The sequence below is a fragment of the Colletotrichum paranaense genome (genome assembly GCF_030867605.1).
Source record: "Colletotrichum paranaense strain IMI 384185 chromosome Unknown Scaffold_8.1, whole genome shotgun sequence".
Lineage (NCBI taxonomy): Eukaryota > Fungi > Ascomycota > Sordariomycetes > Glomerellales > Glomerellaceae > Colletotrichum > Colletotrichum paranaense.
The window spans coordinates 2,653,262-2,673,597 of NW_026848966.1; the positions used below are offsets into that span (position 1 = coordinate 2,653,262).

At 53.8% G+C, this 20,336-nt stretch overlaps 9 protein-coding genes across 9 annotated transcripts; 7 read left to right on the forward strand and 2 right to left on the reverse strand.

Annotated features, from left to right (window-relative positions):
* Positions 1–740: 740 nt before the first annotated feature.
* CPAR01_10695 (uncharacterized protein) lies at positions 741–1,526 on the forward strand (the record flags this gene model as incomplete). The annotated part of the gene is made up of 3 exons (XM_060494955.1): positions 741–901; positions 1,149–1,204; positions 1,261–1,526. The coding sequence occupies 3 exons, from the start codon at positions 741–743 to the stop codon at positions 1,524–1,526; spliced, it is 483 nt and encodes a 160-aa protein (XP_060347137.1).
* Positions 1,527–1,573: 47 nt separating this feature from the next.
* Positions 1,574–1,741, forward strand: CPAR01_10696 (uncharacterized protein; the record flags this gene model as incomplete). The annotated part of the gene is made up of 1 exon (XM_060494956.1): positions 1,574–1,741. The coding sequence occupies one exon, from the start codon at positions 1,574–1,576 to the stop codon at positions 1,739–1,741; it is 168 nt and encodes a 55-aa protein (XP_060347138.1).
* A 1,771-nt stretch (positions 1,742–3,512) lies between these two features.
* CPAR01_10697 (uncharacterized protein) lies at positions 3,513–5,309 on the forward strand (the record flags this gene model as incomplete). The annotated part of the gene is made up of 4 exons (XM_060494957.1): positions 3,513–4,275; positions 4,395–4,461; positions 4,533–4,785; positions 4,869–5,309. 4 exons carry the CDS (start codon positions 3,513–3,515, stop codon positions 5,307–5,309), a joined length of 1,524 nt encoding a protein of 507 aa, XP_060347139.1.
* Positions 5,310–5,416: 107 nt separating this feature from the next.
* CPAR01_10698 (uncharacterized protein) lies at positions 5,417–5,716 on the reverse strand (the record flags this gene model as incomplete). The annotated part of the gene is made up of 1 exon (XM_060494958.1): positions 5,417–5,716. The coding sequence occupies one exon, from the start codon at positions 5,714–5,716 to the stop codon at positions 5,417–5,419; it is 300 nt and encodes a 99-aa protein (XP_060347140.1).
* Positions 5,717–6,426: 710 nt separating this feature from the next.
* CPAR01_10699 (uncharacterized protein) lies at positions 6,427–7,791 on the reverse strand (the record flags this gene model as incomplete). The annotated part of the gene is made up of 3 exons (XM_060494959.1): positions 6,427–6,694; positions 6,750–7,228; positions 7,288–7,791. The coding sequence occupies 3 exons, from the start codon at positions 7,789–7,791 to the stop codon at positions 6,427–6,429; spliced, it is 1,251 nt and encodes a 416-aa protein (XP_060347141.1).
* Positions 7,792–8,307: 516 nt separating this feature from the next.
* Positions 8,308–9,934, forward strand: CPAR01_10700 (Di-sulfide bridge nucleocytoplasmic transport domain-containing protein; the record flags this gene model as incomplete). Its single annotated transcript, XM_060494960.1, has 3 exons — positions 8,308–8,452; positions 8,516–9,507; positions 9,554–9,934. The coding sequence occupies 3 exons, from the start codon at positions 8,308–8,310 to the stop codon at positions 9,932–9,934; spliced, it is 1,518 nt and encodes a 505-aa protein (XP_060347142.1).
* A 3,490-nt stretch (positions 9,935–13,424) lies between these two features.
* On the forward strand, positions 13,425–16,144 carry CPAR01_10701 (fungal specific transcription factor; the record flags this gene model as incomplete). Its single annotated transcript, XM_060494961.1, has 5 exons — positions 13,425–13,646; positions 13,717–14,861; positions 14,918–15,036; positions 15,094–15,340; positions 15,400–16,144. The coding sequence occupies 5 exons, from the start codon at positions 13,425–13,427 to the stop codon at positions 16,142–16,144; spliced, it is 2,478 nt and encodes an 825-aa protein (XP_060347143.1).
* Positions 16,145–17,262: 1,118 nt separating this feature from the next.
* Positions 17,263–18,482, forward strand: CPAR01_10702 (peroxisomal membrane protein; the record flags this gene model as incomplete). The annotated part of the gene is made up of 2 exons (XM_060494962.1): positions 17,263–17,443; positions 17,506–18,482. 2 exons carry the CDS (start codon positions 17,263–17,265, stop codon positions 18,480–18,482), a joined length of 1,158 nt encoding a protein of 385 aa, XP_060347144.1.
* A 1,034-nt stretch (positions 18,483–19,516) lies between these two features.
* CPAR01_10703 (uncharacterized protein) lies at positions 19,517–20,089 on the forward strand (the record flags this gene model as incomplete). Its single annotated transcript, XM_060494963.1, has 1 exon — positions 19,517–20,089. A coding segment is annotated over one exon (573 nt), but the record flags the coding sequence as incomplete, so codon positions are not given.
* Between the last annotated feature and the right edge of the window lie 247 nt (positions 20,090–20,336).

A 20,336-nucleotide genomic window follows, 5' to 3' on the forward strand; every position in this document is an offset into this window, starting at 1 on the left:
AACCAAACACTCCACTTGGCTCTCGAGAACACCACAATCACGACAACCGTCGACGTTAGGATATCGCGCAAGTCTAAGGGTCCCCAAACACAAACGACCCTGTCGCATCCCATCTCAACACAGCGCAACACATCTGATGAATCGCTGTCGCAGACCCGCGTGCTGCTAGTAACTGGACGCACCTTAGATCCAGTTACACACTTTCTCTTTGCTCCTCCGTGGAGCCTGTCGCCACGCTCTCGGTCGCCATCGCACACCGACGCTGCCGCTGCGCCCCTCTCGCAAAATCCCGCTCGTCATTTTTGGTCTTCACTCCCCCGCCTCGACCTCTCCGGCTCGTGTCTCTTGACTTTCTCTCTCACCCCACCAAACTACTGCCAACGACCGGCAGCCCGACTTGTTCGACTGTCATCTTCTCGCGGGGACTACCTGCATCGACTGTCACGTTGTCTGATATCATACCAATCGAGGCGCGAGGCTAGCCATCACAGACGGGAATAGCGGATTGACACTGCGCACAGCTGCTTCAAGTCGCTGCGCTGCAATCGGACACCCGAGCTTAGTCTGCTCACCACAGGACGAAGCATCACCAATCCAAGGCCGTCACAGCGGCGCGCACCGCCGCCCTCGAACTGCCAGTCTGGACCCTCGAGCTCGACTTATCCCCCCAACTTGTCCCCCACACTACCCGACCCGGACGACACCTCGCATTCCAGCTCGCACATTCCACACAGCCCATCATGAACGGCACTCAACAGACCCAAGACGCTGTCGCACAAGAGCCATTGCAGCCAGCAGCCGCCAATGCTAATGCTGCTGCGAACGCCAATGGTTCGTCGACGGCGGCTAAGAAGCGCAAGAAGGAGAGCCTGAAGCCCATTATTACCACCGAGACACCACCGTAAGTTTGACCAAGAAATTTTTCCTTTTCTTTTCTTGTCTTTTGCTTTGCTCTGCCCTGCACTCTTCATGCCGCATTGTTGTTTTATTTCCGTTACCGTTGATGGCGGGGAAGTTGCAAATTGCTGGTTTTCATTACCTCAATTTTGTTGCCATTTAGCGCCCCAAGCTTCGTTTACACAGGACATTATCACCCTTTCAACATCCTCCACCATCCACACTGTTACCCCTCTATCCTGTCTTAAAAGCGCCGCGCCCGGTGCCGCACGTTCTTCCCTGCGCTCCATCCGTATGGCGGGGCGAAGTACGGGGGGCCAAGCAACACAGACCAGGCGAGTTTGAGCCTGTCAAGTCCGACAGGCCCTGTCCAAGTCCAATTCAGTCCAGTCCAGTCCGGTTCAGTTCAGTTCATATCCAGTTCAGTTCGGCCCAGTCCGATTTGGCACACGGCACAGCGAAAGCATAGGGCAGTGTCCAGTCAATGTGCCCAGCACCGCGCCGCGCAGTTTGTCTCACACCCGGGCATCTGGACATATGCAGAGCAACGGACCGCCTTCGAAAGATGCTGCGACAGCACTGTCAAAGACGTGGAAGAAGAGCACGATGAGACGACAGACAACGAATAGATGCTCAGGGGGTCCATCCAGTGGGACCAACGCTGATACCCGACGACATGGTGGCTCTGGATTGGATGCTACCGTTGCCGTTGCACAGGGAAGCCATTGGCCGAACCCAAGATGGACGTTTGTTTGGCGCGCTGAACGTCAGCCAGAAAGAATGGACGGCTCCTCCACACCGCAGATATTACGGGTCGCCAGCTGTCGCCACCACCGCCCGGTAACTCAGCAGCAGCAGCGTCAGCAGCAGCATCACCACAACCCTAGAAGCGTAGCAAGCACTTGGAAGTTGGCGGTGCATGTTGTTGATATGCCTCGTACTGCGCTCCGCCTGTGCGACGGCAGATACCGGAACGTTTTGGAGGAGAGATGGCCAAGACTGCGCTCCATGCTGCGCAAAGCATCATACTTAGTGGTGGTGGTGGCATGTTGGCATACTAGGTGCGCCGACCGGCGCGGGAACGTTTCTGGCGCCACCACTTTGACGAGCGAGACATGACCGTCACCGTCATCGGTCATCTTCAACAGGACTAACTGGACTCAACTGAACTGGACTGGTTTGGCCTGCTTTGCATTTGACAGACGCACTTGACTGTGAATATTCACTGTTGGAGACTAGAGGTCGGCATACCAAGCTGGTATCATCCTCACATGGTGGTCTGAGAGAGGTATCACGAATCCTCAACTCGCTCACCCAACACCCCAACTACCAAGTTGTGGCTTGGGGGTAGGTGCAGGCGCGGTAAAGGTATCCCAGTGCCATGCTTGCTTGCTTGTTGGTGGCACTGGCAGGTTGTTGTTGCTGCTGCTGCTGACGCGACTGCGAATACAACCTGAACCCGACGGGAGGACGATCTGCTCTGGCTTTGAGGTGGGCAGTCCCCGCTGACCCTCACCGTCCACCCTGACCCTGAGGTGACGCTACCCGACCCTGGCCCAAGTGGCCCAGGCCTGGGATTCTTATTGCGTCGCCAGACCACCTTCTGACCCCCCGTTCCTGGCCTGCTGTTCCCGCCCGTTCTCCTCACTCACATCACTGACCCCTCCTCTCCTCTCATTACCTGCTTTTTTCTTGCTACCTTACCGACTGGGGTGCCCTTTCTGTGCCTTATCCGTCCAGAGTGTCCCGCTTTCAGTGCCTTTTAGTTGGGGATACCGGAGACAGAGAGAGAGTGTGTGTGTGAGAAAGAGAGAGGAACACAGAACATACAAGAAACGAGCAGCAGCACCAACGGCACGCACGCATTGTATCTTTCCTACGTACCTGCCTTACGGATACCTGCCTCTTAAAAAAAAAACCTTCTTTGCTCACTACCTACCTACCTTATCGGCCTTAACCACGCTGGCCTGCTGTTCTTATTTTTTTATTTGCCTTTTTTCTTGCTGGCTGAACACATCCCGCGCCTCACCCGCCGCCTCGCCTCGCCTCGACCGCTTTCCACCTACCATCCTTTCCCTCCCATCCATCTTCCCTTTTCAACCTTTTCTTTATCCACCCTAGTCGGCCTTCGACTGGACTTGCCGCTGTCACTTCATTCTACCTTTTCACTTTCCCATGTTGTGAACGGCACCAGTTTCGCACTGGATCTTGTCCTGGCTATCATTTCTGCCAAATTTCCCTTTTTTCCGCTTGTTGTTTCGATCTTTCCCATCGCTCGGTCCTCGGCTTGTTCGATCCTCTTTTTCGATCCATTCCTTTCTTTGCTATAGGACTGTTCGCGCCGGATGCGCAATGTTGCAAACATGAGCTTCCTAAAGACAAGGTTTCTGCTCTTCCTTCTCCTCCCGTTGTCGCATTCCGTGGCCCGTCTGGCGGCTGCGAAATCTTTGCCCACCGACCTGCTATTCTCCACCCCCGCCATTTCAATCACAGACACGACGCCGCTTGTTGCCAATTTGCGCGCCATGACCTGAACCACTGCTACACAGACTGGCACTTGCGACATTGAAGCTAACTCCTTTTCCTCTGATAGAACCCATCAATTGTCCGCTGCCATGCAGAACTCGCCGACTTCGACATCATCAGGCGAAGACCCCGCCGAGAATACAGCCGATGAGGAGGATTCCGAGGATTACTGCAAGGGCGGCTACCACCCCGTCCAGATTGGTGAAAAGTTCAAGGACGGAAAGTACACCATCGTGCGCAAGCTTGGATGGGGCCATTTCTCCACCGTCTGGCTTTCTAGAGACAACAACTCTGGCAAGCATGTCGCCTTGAAGGTTGTTCGCTCTGCCGCGCACTACACCGAGACCGCCATCGACGAAATCAAGCTCCTCAACAAGATTGTCCAGGCCAAGCCAGACCACCCCGGCCGCAAGCATGTGGTCAGCTTGCTCGACTCCTTTGAACACAAAGGTCCCAACGGCACACACGTCTGCATGGTGTTCGAAGTTTTGGGCGAGAACCTCTTGGGTCTCATTAAGAAATGGAATCACCGAGGTATCCCTACGGCTTTGGTCAAGCAAATCACAAAGCAAGTGCTGCTCGGCCTCGACTACCTACATCGCGAATGTGGCATTATCCACACCGATTTGAAGCCCGAGAACGTCCTCATCGAAATTGGTGACGTTGAACAGATTGTCAAGAAGGTCGTTAAGAGCGAACCTGGCGACAAAGAGAACAACAGAAACGGTCGCAGGAGGAGACGCACTCTCATCACAGGCAGCCAGCCGCTACCGTCTCCTCTGAATGCTAGCTTCAACCACAACAACCTCTTCCCTAGCACCAACTCCAGCCTCAGCCAAGTGCTACACGAAGGTACGCGCCCCCTCTCAACACCGCCACTTCGTTCAAAACGGGCCTATCGCCCCATGGACTCTTCTACCCCCATCACGTTCTGCTTAGCGACCGCATGCTGACTCTTGCTGCGATTTTAGATGGCAAGACATCTAGCAACGCTTCCCCCAAGCGCGACGCTGACCAAAAGACGCGCGAAAAGACAGCGTGAGCATTACCCCACCTGGCCAAATAGTGGAAGAGGTTCATCTGATACTGACCGCTCTTTCTCACCACAGTGATCTCCTCACAAAGGAAGTTTCCGGCATTTCACTCGACAAGACCAACTCACCATCTTCAGGGGATAAGCGCAAGGCGGATGATGCGCATGCATTCGATGTTATCAGCGTCAAGATTGCGGATTTGGGCAACGCCTGTTGGGTCAACCACCACTTTACCAATGATATCCAGACCCGGCAGTATCGGTCGCCTGAGGTCATTCTGGGCGCGAAATGGGGCGCCAGTACCGATGTTTGGAGTATGGCAGCAATGGTAAGCATGACCTACTCAGTGCTATACCCATCTGGGTCGTAGCAGGTACTTTTGATCTTTTCCATCTAACGATAAACTCTCAGGTCTTCGAACTCATCACAGGAGATTACCTCTTTGACCCTCAATCCGGAACCAAGTATGGAAAGGACGACGACCACATTGCACAGATTATCGAGCTTTTGGGACCCTTCCCCAAGTCACTTTGCCTGTCTGGCAAGTGGTCCCAAGAGATTTTCAACCGAAAAGGCGAACTGCGAAATATTCACCGCTTGCGCCACTGGGCTCTGACAGACGTCCTCCGTGAGAAATATCATTTCAAAGAGGAGGAGGGAAAGCGCATTGCCGATTTCCTCACGCCCATGCTTGAGCTGGTACCTGAGAAGCGTGCCAATGCTGGAGGTATGGCTGGGCATGTGTGGCTCGACGACACGCCGGGAATGAAGGGTGTGCGAATCAATGGGCTCGAGGTTGGCAGCCGAGGCGAGGGCATCGATGGCTGGGCGACTGAGGTGCGGAAACGGTAGGGAGAGTCAGAAACGATGACCGCTTTGAATGCAGGGGTGCCACCAAAGATATTAACGTAATTTATTTGAACGGTCACGGGCTCCCACTCTCCCCCTGCATTGCATCATCAGCATTTCTGCATCTTTGTCGCCAGCGTTGTTGTACCCTGACTTTGGCTTGATGTTCGCAACCTTTTTATAGCACAATGCGCGAGGTTCCGCTCCTTGCAAGTGCCTAACACAGAAGCGCTTTGTTCGCTGCTATACACCCAAAACTTACAACTTGATGAAAGTACTGCAATTGACAGAGGGGAAGGAGAGGATGATGACCGAGGGAGGAGGTAAAGAAGGAAGGAAAGGAGAGGAAAGCAAAGGAAAATGGAAGGCAATGGGGGGATGCATATAAGGGATGGAGAAAGCCAGGCCATAAGTGGTGAAGCATAAACAGAGTTTGACAGTTTTTGTCGGACACAACGAATAGAATCTAGGAGAATAGGAAAGGATGGGACAAATGGGAAGCTCTTACCCTACAATGAACATACATGATTTGTGTGCTGCGAACCATTGTCGGGTTTCCTTTTTTTTTTTTTTTTCCAACAAGTAATGCGTGCCTCGAACGCACGCCTGTGATTTGTAAGTGCTATCTTGATGATGGATGTACTCTGATGGAGAAGGAGATGGAGAGAGACGTATGTTCAATGGAAGGAGGTGATGCGATGTTCAGAGGCAGTCGCATGGGCGTTCCTTTCCTTCATCTTGCTTCAATGCGCTGGATCCTGGTACCTGGATGAACTTCAATGTGAGCCACGCCACACCCTTCTTGACGTATACCTACTTTCGTGCAGGGCGTGAACAGAAATACCTGGTGATGTCTCACAATGTCAGAATCGGAAAAAAACTCAGGCCTCTTCACTCGGTTCCTTGAAATGTTTGCATTCTTCTTCTCTCGATTCCTAAAAAATCTCTTGCTTGTCACAGCCCTCGTCCCCGGAACGCCAGTTTGATGCTCAAATAATACAAGTGTTGAGCTCTTCTTTTTCATCAAGCCCAGTGAAGGAAAATCATCGCCCCTCTCCCGGGGGCCCATGTTGGCTAATCTCCAGCCTATCCTGGCAGCTACCATGCCCTCTTTGTTGCCTTACCGCTTCTTGCGGTTCTGAGTCATCTTTCGGAACGCCTCTAGACCACCAGCACCGATGGGACGATGCTCGGGCGCCCGCGAGACATCGTAGGTGCTCTTGGGCGCGATGGTGTAGCTGTCGGGGAGACCGCCGGGACGGGCACGGTTCGACGTGGCGACGGGTGCGAGCATGGCCTCGCGCTCCAATTCTCTGGCGGATTGGGACGGGCGCTGCGTGAGGGTGAACTGGGAACTTCCAGCCTGGCGCTGGGACATCTTGAGAGCTCTGGAGTGATACTATTAGCATTGTAAGTAGAAGGCGATTCATGATTATGACGTACTCATAGTCGAACTCGCGCGTCTCAACGTGGCGCTTCTTGTAGTCGTCGGTCCGCTTGAGGATCGGTCGGCTCCAATCACCCAGAAGACGCTCGGCCATGCGCTTGATGCTGGGTTCAGGTCTCTTGGATCGGGTGTAAAAGTAGACAACCTTTCCGATGCCGCTGCTCAGCAAAGTCTCCTTCTCAATTGGGAGTCTGATAAGAGTAGTGAAAATATCGCGCTGGATATTGTATGCCGGAAGACTGCCGTCGTTCAAAGGTTCGAGGAAGAACTTGACGTGCTGAAGGAAGTTGGTGTCGGGATCGAGGATGGCGTGCTGGATGTTGTTCCTGTTCAGGAGACCAGTCACTGATGGTAAGAGCTTCAGCTTGTGAACGGCTGGCTGGCCAGCCTCGCGCGCCGTGTTGTCAGCTTCGCAAGCCTTCTCCATGGCAACCTTGAGATCGGCAATCTCCTCGTCGATTTCGTCCTCGAGGTCCTGCATTGTCCACCGTAAGCTAGCACTCCCAAGACCGCAAATAACGCGATGGCACCCACAATCTCGTCCTTCTTCTTCTTGCGCTTGACCGGTCCCTTCATGGCCGCGTCTAACGCCCGATCAATCGCTCTCCGTCTGCGCTCCTCGGGGCTGAGATGGGACTCATCATCAATCTCAGGCTCGGCAGGCTTGCTGGGCCGCGGCTTCCTCTCGCCGGCATCGGCCTGGCGTCTCGACTTTCTGGCCGGGCCTCTCGAATCGATATCCATATCACCAGAGACTTCGTCATCGCGTGATCTCTTCTCTCGGCGTCCTTCCTTAGGCTTCTTCGCTTTTGCGCCATCGGCAATCTTGCGCTTCGACGCCTTGAGCGTCTTGGCCACATCTTCATCAACAGCTACTGGGCGATCCTCAATATTTGCCGTCTCTGGGTCGTAGTCCTCGAACTGATCCTCGTCGATTTCTGAGAGTAAGTCGTCGTCGGAGACGTTGGCGGCATCCTCGCGGCGCTCATCATCGCGGTCGGGCGCCGGAGACTCGGGGAGGGATTCGATATCCGACATTGTGGCTGATTCAGATGCGCGCACGCTATGGAGGAGTATTCGAAGCGCGACTCTGGGGGTTGATGAGTGAGAATTAGGTTGGATTCAATGAAATGGATAGTGTAAAAAGAGCCGCCTTGCCTCGCCGTCGTCGCCCTTCGATTTTCCGATGGCCCAAGCTCAAGTCGTAAAGAGACTGGGAAGGTGTCACCAGCCACAGGGTGCCCAGATGGTGGATCACCGTCTTTGCTCAGCTGTGGCTAGTGCACGAAGATGCTCTTGGCTCACGTCGGTACGTACTCCACCAAGTCCCAAAGAGCTAAGATCGAAGCCACCGGGAGGTTCCGTTGCCTGAGGCACGGTTTGTTTACTTTGATTTCTAGAACTGTGGTTTGTTCATGACAGCAGCTACCTCAGAATATTTCGACCCTTGGCCGCCACCCCCGGACCGATCGCGACGAGAGCTGCTAGGCACTTCCCACCCATATCACCACTTCACTTTGTCTTCCCAGATTGTCGCATGCAAAGAAGTTCACAATGGATCGCCGAACCTACGAAAGTCCCATGGAATGGGAATATCAGGACCGAGGTCCCCTAGATGCAACCAGTCCATTTTCCCACGTTGCGAGAAGTAGCAATCAGAATAGTGAGCTCACACCCCAGTCACGATATCCCAACCATCGTCATAGGTCATCCGCTGGCCTCTATTTCGAGAATGTTTACTGACTTTCCTGCCTTTACTCAGTCTTCAACTCGCCCAACAAATTTGCCACAAGCTCCAAGCCGAACCCATTCTCCAGCCCATCCAAGCCGAACCTCTTTGCGAACACCCCATCTAAGCCGCTTCCAGCTTTACCACAGACGTCTCTCTTCTCGCCTCGAATACAAAGTAGCAACACCGCGCCGCCATTCCGAAACCCTGCCTTCACTACCCCGCGCAAACCGTTCGACGAGAGCGCCTTTTCGGAAGCTTCAGGCGCAGAGACTAGCCCCGCCTTGACGGAAAATTCGGAATTTCCAGACGACACGCCCGACGTCGATCGATTCGGCGACATGAACATGGGCACCATCACTCCGTCCAAGATCAACAAGAACCTTCGCTACGGTAAGGCTGGCCTTCAGTCATTGAAGCGCCATGTGCCCGGTAAGGGCGAGATCCCCCGAAGTGGACGAGACTACCCCGCTATAAGGAAGCGGAAGCGACACAACATGGACAGGGACGTCGGCAGCGTCCGGTTCCACGGATCACAGGATTGGGATGAGTCGGAGGAGGACTCAGACGACAGTGGATCCCGCTCGGCAGGTGCGCGTGGTGGGAAGGGCAGCAGAAAGACGAAGAAAAACCGCAGCTGGATCAGCAATCTCTTCCACACATTGGAGGAACACCCAAATGCGCCCGAGAATCTCTACCGCTGGATTCAACTTCTGATCAACTGCGCCATTGTATCGGGCTTTGTGTTCGTCTGTTGGACCATGTTCGACTCTGTGAGGTCGGATATTCGAAACGCCAACGATGCAGCTCGATTGGACATCGAGAACAGGATCACTCAGTGCCGGACGGAATACACTCTGAATGAGTGCATCAAAAAGGACCGTCCTGCTCTGAAGGCCATGTGCGATGAGTGGGCTGAGTGTATGATTCAGGACTCATCAGCCATCATGAGAGTTAGGGTCACGGTTAAGCAAATCGCCGAAATTCTCAACGAATTTGCTGGTGCCATGCAGATGAAGGCTTGGGTAAGCAATATCTCCTACTACTATCTTATGACAACCCAGCTAACAGTCACAGCTCTTCTTCTTTGGCGTGGTCTTCCTCAGCATCATTGCCAACAATCTTGCTCTGGGTCGCATGGCGAATAATGCCGGCCCATCCCGCCCTACGCCATCACATCGCGCTTCGTCTGGCATGGCTCCCGAGCCATCAGTGATACCAGAACCCTCTCAGGCGTACATGTGGGTTCCCGTCCAGACGCCATCGCACCGCCGACACCTGCAGTATGACAACGATGACACCGATACCGACGGTGCATCGCCGCCAAAGATGAAGGCGATCATGCCGCCTCAGACTCCTTCAGGGCGCCGTAGCCCAAGCAAGGGTGATCGCGATCGCCTGCGAAGCCCCACGAAATACGGACGAGCCCTGAGCCCCGTCAAGGGCTACTGAGACAGCAGAAGTAGGCTTACAATGAGGCTCTCAAGGATGTTTACTGTCCTACAGAGGAGTGAGCGCAAACAGCAAAACAGGGGTACACAATGCATGGGATTGGAGTTGCAAGGTTTAATTGTATAAAGTACATATTCAGGAACAAGGTTTTGGGGGCCAGATGCGGCGTCATCTGGAGGCTCGGGACGAGATGGGGTGGGCTTCGGCTACTGCTTCCACTGGCGATCAGGATACGTTGTTTTGTAAACACACAGAGACTCGCGGGAACTTGATCCTTGCGACTCCTCACAATGCTAAAAAGTTCATTTGTCAATATCCTTCATTGTACGACCGCAAAGGCCGCATTTACTACCTACACCGAGCCCAGCTTATCGTTCGGTAAGGTACATGAGCAAGAAATCTGGATGGAGCAGCTTAGGACTTGCTCTTATCGATAATCGGGCTAGGCCCAGTTCGATTTTATGACGTCAAAGAAATGGCCTTTGGCGGAGAATTCGGCCTTGTCAAAATTTGTCCCCACTTCCAACAGACAGGACCATTCGAATTGGGGATCCCTGAATCGCGGCATCGCATTCTTTACCAGCGCTGGAGCGGAGGAAACCCGAGTTTTTGAGGCTGAACTGCTGAAGCCTCGTAAGAATTCTCAAGGCATCTGTCCGCGGCAGATCTCAACATGACCATAACTGACTGTCCGGTAGCTACCTGTTTCATATACCTCATCCTTAGAAAGAGCGCATCCAGCTCATGCGACGGAGTATATTCCGTCACCCCTGAGCTTTGCCACCCCGAAGCATCACCTACCTGTTGGACCCCCAAAAGCTGCCCTGTTTTCGGCAGAGACACTCGCTTCCGATCAAGTTGGGGAAGTTAGGATCTGTCTCGGAGAAGAGGGGTTGGGGAACAAACGCCGTGGAATGTTCGGCGACGATAGAGCGCGTGGGCGAGTGAACGAGCTAAGCGTTGGTCGCACAAGCCACGATGTCGCGAGCCTTTGCGCTGGGCATAGGTGGGATGCTTAGTGTGGCTTAATTCTTTCTTCCGGAAGTGTACTGTATTCCCGTCTCTTCAAAACGCCTTAGCATGGCGCATGTTCGGGCTGGGACTTGGTCTCGTTCAACCGTTCAGCCCATATGTGCCCGGGACCCGGGATTGCCAGACAAGGAGCTCCATGTCATCTCGTCCTCACTGTTCTCTCTTTTCACGCGTGGATATATGTCTACGTAAGGCCCCGGAGCAAAACTATACAAGACCAAAGGCCTCGTTGTCTATTGGCGCGGGGGCAGCAAAAACCTAATTCTCTTCACACTTCAGACTGCTCCAGGCGGAAGAATCCATCCATCCACAACTAGCCTCGGGACGCCTAGGTAATCACGATGAGAGATATGCCAGGACACCGTCGTATCGGAGCTCCAACTTGGCAACCACCTCAGGTACCTCTGCTCTAGTGGGCAAGGGAAACCCCTGACGCAGTGAGGGTCGCCGACCAGGGTTTTTGCCAGAACGCGTTATGCTCGATGCCCCATAATCGCAGTTCAGCATCGCCAGAGTGGACTACGGCGGAGGAAAAGTTCCAGCCCGGTCTGAGATCGTGATATCGGTCTCGAGGAACCCCTTGAGGAACCCCTCGTGCTGCAGAGCCTGGAGTTGTCAAGGCTTGAGGTACCCGAAGCATCACAATCTCACTTTGAAGTAGGTCCTCACGCAATGAGATAGTCTCTGAGTTGGGGAACTCTGGCTTCCAGAAGGGTCGACTGCCGGGCTCAGAAGCAGCCAAATCAGGATGACCTACGGCTCTCTCCTGGTAGCGGCAGCAAGCTAATGTGCGTTCGCCTGTCGGATCGCCAGTTGAGGTAAGGTACACGTAGAAAACGGAGGAGATATACGGGCACCTTATCCATAATACGGTATTGCCTTGAGGCTTGGACTGAGAACCTGCGAAAAGTACGCTTTACTGGCGCTCGGACTTGTTGACGGGCAGATTTCTAACTGATGGGATTGGGAAGCTACACAGAGAAAGTGGAGATAGTTACCGCTAACGAGTGACGTAGTGCCGCTTATCTGAAAAGAACCATCGCAACTTGCTTGGCTTTGTGCTTCTTGAGATGAAATATTTTCGGGTCATGAAGGGTATCGGGGTCTTAATATAAAGTGACGAAGATGAGAATAAGCAAGAGAGCCACATCGCGGATGCTTACTATTCAGGGGCGGTAAGGTAAATTGGCTGCATGAAGCTCAATTTTCACCCTTACCAATCGAAGCTCCGCGTATCTTACCTTACTTGCTTACCTCAATGCGTGTGCCTTGCTTGCCTTTGTCACCGCTAGCCAGTCATTTCCAAGAGTACAGAAAGAAAGATAGGTACTTGATTCAGCTGAAAAGAAGTCAGTCTCAACTTCTTACAGGTTTGCCTGAGGCGTCCCAGCCCTGCCTTGGAAGCAAAAAAGTTTCACCTACCCCTCGCGCCTCAGACGGGAGTGCCGTACAATTTCAGGTAGCTGGACTTTGCGCGGCTGGAGGCTCGGGAATCTGGGGAAGGAGCTGCCCTGTCACGTATCCGTACCTCCTCCTTCCCAAGGAGCGAGGACCAAGGCCAAGGTAAGGAAGGTACTTCACCTGACGTTCCGTGCTTCCTTCCTTCCCTTTCCAAGATTCCTCAGTCTGTATTCGTAAGATACCTCCTCCGTAAGGAATACCTGCCTTAATTACGGGATTGCATCTTGTGTGTCTGTGCTTCATCTACCGTCTTTTCCTCCTGCCGTCGCCTCGTCCGTCTTCTCTGACTGGGGACCCGACCTGGCCGTTCGCTGCACACTGCCATCCTTTCCCGCCTTTTCCACCACCTGTTTCTTTCCATCACGGGCTGCCCAATTTTTGCGCTCCCTGCCTCCCATTCTCTCCAGTCACTCACCACCCGCGCCATTTCCCACGGTCCCAATGACATCCTAACGGTTGGCGCGCAAGAATTCTCAAGTGCAACATACATTTGCTCCACAGGATAATTGCATATCCAATTGTACACCGAGCGCATGGTTCGATAGCAAGTGCCTTTACCAAAGAGGGGCAGTTCTCGCTGTCAACCTGCCGTCCTCCCGTCTCTTGACACCGCTCGCTTGTCCGGCGCTCGACGACAACGATAGCACCCACGGCTAGCCAAGGTCAATTCACCTGCTGCGCAATCCGGCCTTTCGTGGTCACCTCCCGCGATCTGTCCGATTCTCACGCGGGACGCCTTTCCTGCGCGCGCCTCCTCCTCAGCTCTGTACCTAGCGCGATCCATCCAGACACTCAACGTAGCTACTGGGTGGCACTTTCCCTAGGCCATACCTGTCCGAAGGTTTCTGTTCTTTTCTCGGATCCATGACGACCAGCTCCCGCCTATGAACGGCCTCATTATGTCAATTCACAAACAAAGTCCTAAAAGTCGAGTTCGCCCTGTAGACTCGGCTCGAGCCTACAACCAGTCAACCTGAAGCGCTCAATTCCTGCCGATATGGAGGAGGCACCCGATAGCCAACAGCAGCCACAACCCGCTGCCGGCTCTGCTTCCTCCGCGGGGGCACCACCTGCAACCGCTTCCTCTTCAACCTCCGCTCCTCACAATGCGCCTACGCCGTCAAGCAGCTCCAGTGCTGCTAACCTGCAAAAGAGGAAGAGGGGCCTAGGAGTGGTCACGCCCAATGCCTGTACCGAGTGTCGCAAAAAGCGAGCAAAAGTAAGCCAGCAGCAGATGGTACCCCCGTGCCCGCCTATGCTTTTCTTTGCGCTGACAGTTTTTCGAATAGTGCGACGGGCAAAGACCTTGCGGTCGGTGCAAGGCTCAGAAGGACGTAGAATGTGTCTACGAGGTCCCAGTCCGCCAATCCAAGGAGAATCTCCGAACCGAGCTCGAGAATTTGCGCCAACGCCAGAAAAGTAGCGATCAGGTCATAGCCGCCCTCGTTCGCCCCGATATGTGGGAGGATGTGTTGCAACGATTGCGCAATGGGCAATCGCTTGAATCAGTCTCGGACTGGATAGGCGGTGCTGGTGCTGGTGGTGCAAGGACTTCCTTTGCACGCCCAAACGAACAGTCCAGCGATGCGAGCGCAGGCTTAGGGACTCGGCCAGGTGGATATCCGGCGCCCATCAGAACCAGGAACCTAGGAGATCATGGCTCCGTAGCCATGAGTCCGATCACTGGGCAGTCTGGCTTGCGCCAGGAGATTGATCCGAACAGTCCTTGGCACCCTTCATCACACAGCCAGAGCACCCGAAGTAACTCTCACCCCGACGCAATGAACTGGAGCGCAGACACCAATAGGCCGCCACAGGGACTGTTCGACACCTGGGCTGAGTCGGCGAGTAACACGGAAGCCTCCGAAGGCGGCTCGAAGCATCAGGGCGCCGACCAGGTGCTAGCCCCGCTAGAATTGCCTGACATGAAGCTGCCCCCCGAAGAATGGACAAACATTACGGAAGATGGTTCGTTGGTCCAACATCTGCTGGCCCTGTACTTCTGTTGGGAGTACCCAACCTTTGCGTCTCTGAGTAAGGAGCATTTCCTCAGAGATTTCCAGAATGGCGTCGAACGCTATTGCTCCCCGATACTCGTCAACGCGCTCTTGGCTCTCGGGTGCCGTTTCTCCAGTAAGCCGAGTACTAGAGCGAATCCCAACGACCCGTACACCTCTGGCGATCACTTTTTCAAAGAAGCACAAAGTCTATTCTACAAGGAGAAAAACCACCACAATCTCACCACCATTCAAGCTCTGGGTATCATGTCTATTCGAGAAGCCAGCTGTGGCAGAGACTCGGAAAGTTGGTACTATGCCGGGCAAAGCATTCGTCTTGCTATCGAGATGGGACTTCATCAGCTCGAGGAAGATGGAGACGATGACGAGTTTGCGGTTCAGGCTGCAACTTTCTGGGGCGCATTCGCTCTCGACCAGTGAGTTTCTTGTATCGAAGTCTGGCATCGTGTCTTGCAACCTGACTGTCTCCCAGTGCGTGGTCTTTAGCGACCGGCTCACTTCCGCAATGTTCCTGCTTTCCTCATCTGCCGCCAAAGCCTGCCATAATAGATGACATAGAAGCCTCTCTTTGGATCCCTTACACTGACGATGGTAAGTCTTTGATAAACTTAGGCGAGGCTTCAGGCTCTCCAAGCGACAGAGGCTCAGGTTCATCGATAGGCGCACCATTGCAGCGGTCCGCCGAGCAGCCATCCAACGTTCGATCTGTTTATAAGTGCTTTTGCGAATTGAGCGAGCTCGTGCACCAAAGCCTCTACGTTTTGCACTCCCCGGGGCGCCCGCTGACCAGCCGTGACCTTCTCGGCATTTATACCCAGTATCTCAACTGGTATGACAAGATACCAGAGGTTCTGAGGCTGGGGCACAACTTCACACCAGCGGTCCTGTTCGCGCAGTAAGTTTGCTCAAAAGAGATACATGGCTGCAACACGTACTGACCGGATATCGCCACAGCATGTACTATCATTTTGCGATCCTACTTCTGTTTCGCCCCCTCATCAAGCTCAAGATCATTGGCTCTAAGCTATTACCCCGAGACGTATGTGGGCAGGCGGCAGATGCCATCCAAGGTCTATTGCGATCTTACTCGCAATTGTACACTCTACGGCGGACGCCATCATTTGTCCCGTACTTTGTACTCACATCAGCCATCATGCATCTAGCCATCGGTGCCACAACCTCTTCTTCACTGCCATTGCAGAAGGCCTTTGAAGGGCCAGGCCAAAACACGGATCCGAATGATCCACCCTCATACCCGCCTCGCGTTGTAGAAGCTATCCAGCAAGGTATTCGGGATCTGGAGGAGATGGCACCGTGCCACCATTTTGCTGAACAGGCGCTGAACATACTACGGTACCTTGCCAAGAAGTGGAACATGGACGTCGATATGGGCGGCGAAGTAGCCTCAGATGCCGAGTACGCACATCTTGTCAGGCCGTACACGAGCAGTCTCAACTTCTTTGCGCCCAACGTCATTGAAGATGACTTCATATGCGCTTGGGGAGGCAGCGCCGATGCAGCTGACGTACCGAACCCGGCGGTAGCCATGGGCCTTAAATCCACGGAGCCAGGACAAGCATCAGTTGAGCGGGCGGCCAAGGTGATGGAGAACCCTTTGTTTTGGCCGTTCCCGATGCAGGGACGGCCGATGCTCCCTACTGGAGTTGAGCTCGCAGATGCTGGATTCGAGAGAATCTGATGTGGTCGAATAGAGGACTCGAACAATGCACCAAAACGAGATGCAGTCATATCGAATCCATTCAACTATGAGATGGACCTCTACGCATGAGTGGACTTGGGATCAAAGGCGGGGCCTCGTTCTGCCCGCACAGGAGTTTGGCCTCGGGCAAGGCATTTTGTTTTTGTGATACCCTACTATTTCTATTGGAGACGAAGACGACATGTGCTTCAGAGCAGGCTGTCTCGGGCCCCTTCCATGTACTCGTTGCAGCTATGTTGACGGGCTGTCAGTGTGGCACAACAGTGCCAGGTCGCGGTACTGCGAGGATCTAGAACGCAAATACTAATCGCTTTGTGCAAATATGAAGATATTTCCAGGGGGGCAAGGCGTGTAAGAGTGTAGTGCGAGCGAGGTTCGTTGTTGGTATCGTCGTGAGGGTCACTTGAGGTCCGTAGGGATATGTCAATCTGAGTGTAAGTACCTAGAGGCAAGTACGGTAAGGAAGGGCATGCAAGTAGACGGGCTATGATGCGGCAGGGATTGCCCTTACCGAGGCATGCAACGCAATTTCATTGGCCCAATGCATTGGACAGGCGGGTGATGATGCACTTTCCTATCTCATGCCAGAGACCCAGCGTACTTGCCTGAGGTGGCAGGGCCGAGAGGTGGCAGGCGACGCCGCGACCTCGGCTTACGGTCGGTCGCCCGCGGGCTCAGGTCAGATCAGCAGGAGCACAGGAGCAACAGGCGCACTCCACGTCAGTCGCGATGAGCGTGCCCACCGAGGTCCCTGCAACTTTCCGTCATTAAACCATCCACCATCCCGTCTGCACCTACAGATACACCTGCACCACCTCGACTCTGGCGTTTGTGAGATAGCTTACCTACGTTAATACCTAATTCGCACTTCCGCCAACCACTTTCACTTCCTTCACAAATCCCAACGTCGCTGCGTTGTCATTTACAACCGCTTCATATTTGACATTTCGTCCTCTTCTTCCTCTTCTTCATTCTCTTCGTGCTGACATCACCGCCGCGCGCTTTCTCTCTGTGCTCATTCAATCCCACTTGTTCGACTATTCGTTGCGCAACCGTCGCAAACCTTCGCCACGCCCTAATGATTTGAATCTTCCACCATGTCGACTTCCGCCGATATCCCCAACAAGACGCGGCTATCGCATCAGCCGTCCAAAATCCGCGCCGTTCTTTCATTACCGCCGCAATGGCTTCACATGTACGAAGAGTTCATCACCAAGAACTCTAGTCAGGTCTCTCAAATAGAGTCGGCTTTACGGTCCCTCACGTACATCATTCCTGGTAAGGCATTCTCCATACAAGAACTGTGTTCGCTATCGCCCGTCTAATACTGGCTCTCAAAGGTCGATTCCGCGACGCCGAGATTGCTTCCGAAACTGTCCACTCGAGTGTACAGCTCCTCTCTCTATATCATGATACCCTTCTTATGCGCGCCCTGTCGCGCATCCCGATGGCGCGATTGCCATCCCCTCATGCCCGATATACGAAATACTGGACTCAACGCAGTCCCATGTACCGGCGCATTGCCATGTTACTGCAGATGGTCACATACACACAGCTACTATGCGAGATGGCTGCCAAGAGACGTGGCGGCGAGCGCAGTCGATGGCGCGTCGTCGTGCTCTTGGAGGCTATCAAGGCCGTCTGCCGCCTGCTACTATTGCGTGTGACGCGCTCTCGACCCCTTGTGTCGCCCGTTCTCCCGGAACGTGAGCCTATCCCTGAAGAAACCGAGGCCGAAAGTGATGCCGCTTTGAAGGATATACTGGAAGAGCCGACCAATGGGCACGCACCGGAAGACAGCGGTGAGGCCCAGAAGCCTCATGAGAAGGACTGGACGATGCCCAGAACGGGCATGAGCCTTCCCTCGCTGCCCAATGCTGGTGATATCAGCGGCTATCTCCTGGGCAAGGTATTGACGGCAGAGGATATCAAACCAGCTGCAAAGCTGCTAAATCAGCTACAGGGCAGTGCACAGGCAGCAGAGGTGTTACACATCCTCGCCCCGTTGGTGTATGCCATTGCTTTGTCGAAAAGCAAGAATAAGAAGTCATGGACACCGTGGCTAGTCGGTCTGAGCGTCGAATACGCAGCACGGCAACTCAGAGACCGGGGCTTCAGGACAACGCCCCTCGAACGCGACGAATGGAGCAAGAGAGGCTGGGCCATGGGTTGGTGGACCATGCGCGGAGCATTCTACGAGAACATCATGAAGGGTGTTGTCGGCGGCGTGCGATCCAGAGTACCCAACCTGGTCGGTGGCATTCTGGAGGACTATGAGTATCTGTGGGAGAACTATTACTTCAGCACCAGTGCCTAGATGTAGGCTACTCGGCGACTGTTCTGCGCCGGTGTCAGTCGTAACGATTGATGTCGTCTACAAGTCAGCATCCGCCTAGCTTTCGCAGAGTATTCCCTGCATTTCTATGCAATTCAGGAGTTGATCATGGCGCCAAGAACCTCCCAGACCGCCTCAAGCCACCGTCTAGGTCCCTCATGCGGCCCAGCAAGGACAGCGAATCAGACTTGCGAAGGCTTTCTTTTTGCCGTCACCACGCAAAATGCCAGGTGTTTGTGCAACTCGAGCTCCACGCATATCCCCCAACGTAACACCGTGCGTCGAACCCGAGCATTTCAGTTTCTTTTGACGGACATCGTAGAGTGAGTGGAGACACGCTGAGAGCTTGACATGCGGCTCTTGCGGGAGGCCAGGAGCCAAGCCAAATCGTCATCGACAAAACGTTTCCGATTCGAATGTGCAACGTGCGCAAAGGTACCCGGTTTCGTGCAAATCCTCCGAATTGCTACAACGTTGTCAAGAGGATCCATTGGTATCATTGAAGGGGACACTCGGGGAACACGCTCTGGGGCCAATTTGCCCAGGCTCAATATACGTGTGAGGCCGGAAGCAAGGAGGCTGCGACTCTGCGAGCCATGCTTCCTGAGATACCCAATTTGAGACACTGAAGCCATCCGCATAGCAAAGGAATGCAGTTCCAGTGCCACAGCAGTGGCGCAATGACGACTGTCGAGATATGTGCATCATCCGGGTGCTCAGCCGTTTGCTGGAGAAGTGAGGATTGCGACCCTGATTCTCCGTCTCTTGTCTCGCCAAGTTCGAACCGAGAGCGGCTATTTTCACGCGGTATTTCAGGGCTGGTAGTTCGTATTACACGCGAACCCGACTGCCGTACAAGGGGGTGGAGATGGTCAATGTTTGAACCCTAAACTATGGAACAGAGACCTAGATGATGGGTATCGGATGTCGGTAGGATCAGTATGACCAGCTAGCTGTTCAGCCACCTTTGGACCATCTTAGGCATCGGCAAAACGAACAAGTGTATCCCTTTTAATGCTCCCTTGTGTATCTGTATCCGTAGCCTGCAAGACCCTTGTCCATCCGAGCGCTGCTCCCGAGTCCAGCTCGACACCAGCTCGACCAGGTTCTCTGCCGTTCAGCTTCCCACATCCCTTTTCTCGCCCGTTGAGCGTTTTATGTTATTTGCAGAAAGAAAGAAAAGGCCAAAAACCCACCAACGCAGCACGCACGACACACCGCTGATCGTCGAAGAGAGCACATCCGACGGCGTACTTACTGTACCTAGGTATCCTATCTGCAGAGACACAAGGAAAGGTACGGCGCCCCCCCCCCCATGTCTCTTTTCTTGGAGACCTGTGCGGCGTGCCCTGGCTGGCTGGGAAAGCGGGCGTCCGGCGCGTGGCTTGTCGATCGTGGTGGTGTCAGTTGTTGGTTGTGGTGGTCCGGAAGTTGATTCCGTGGGACCCGGGGACGCTGTATTATTGCTTTTTCGAGTGCTCCTACGGTTCGTTGTCGTCAAGGACTGCTGTGTAGGGTTTAGCTATGACTTAGGAATTGGAGCTGCGGATCACATTGGGCACTGGACATTTCGATTCGGCGCTAGCTAGTTAGGTGAAATGGGGGTGTGGTGGAAGATAAAATTCTTCACTTGGATCGGAATTTGTTTTGTGAGGGTTGATATGTTTCGTGATGGCTGGAGATGGGGATGTACTAAGTAAAGTAGGTTGTCACGTCACGCTGAAGCGAGGCTAGGGATGGGGAATTTGGGATGGGTGGGAAAGTCGGGAGTCGGAATCGGATAGTGAGACTGAGACTTGGAGAGACTGGAGTACAATATCCGTAGGTAGGGAGAAA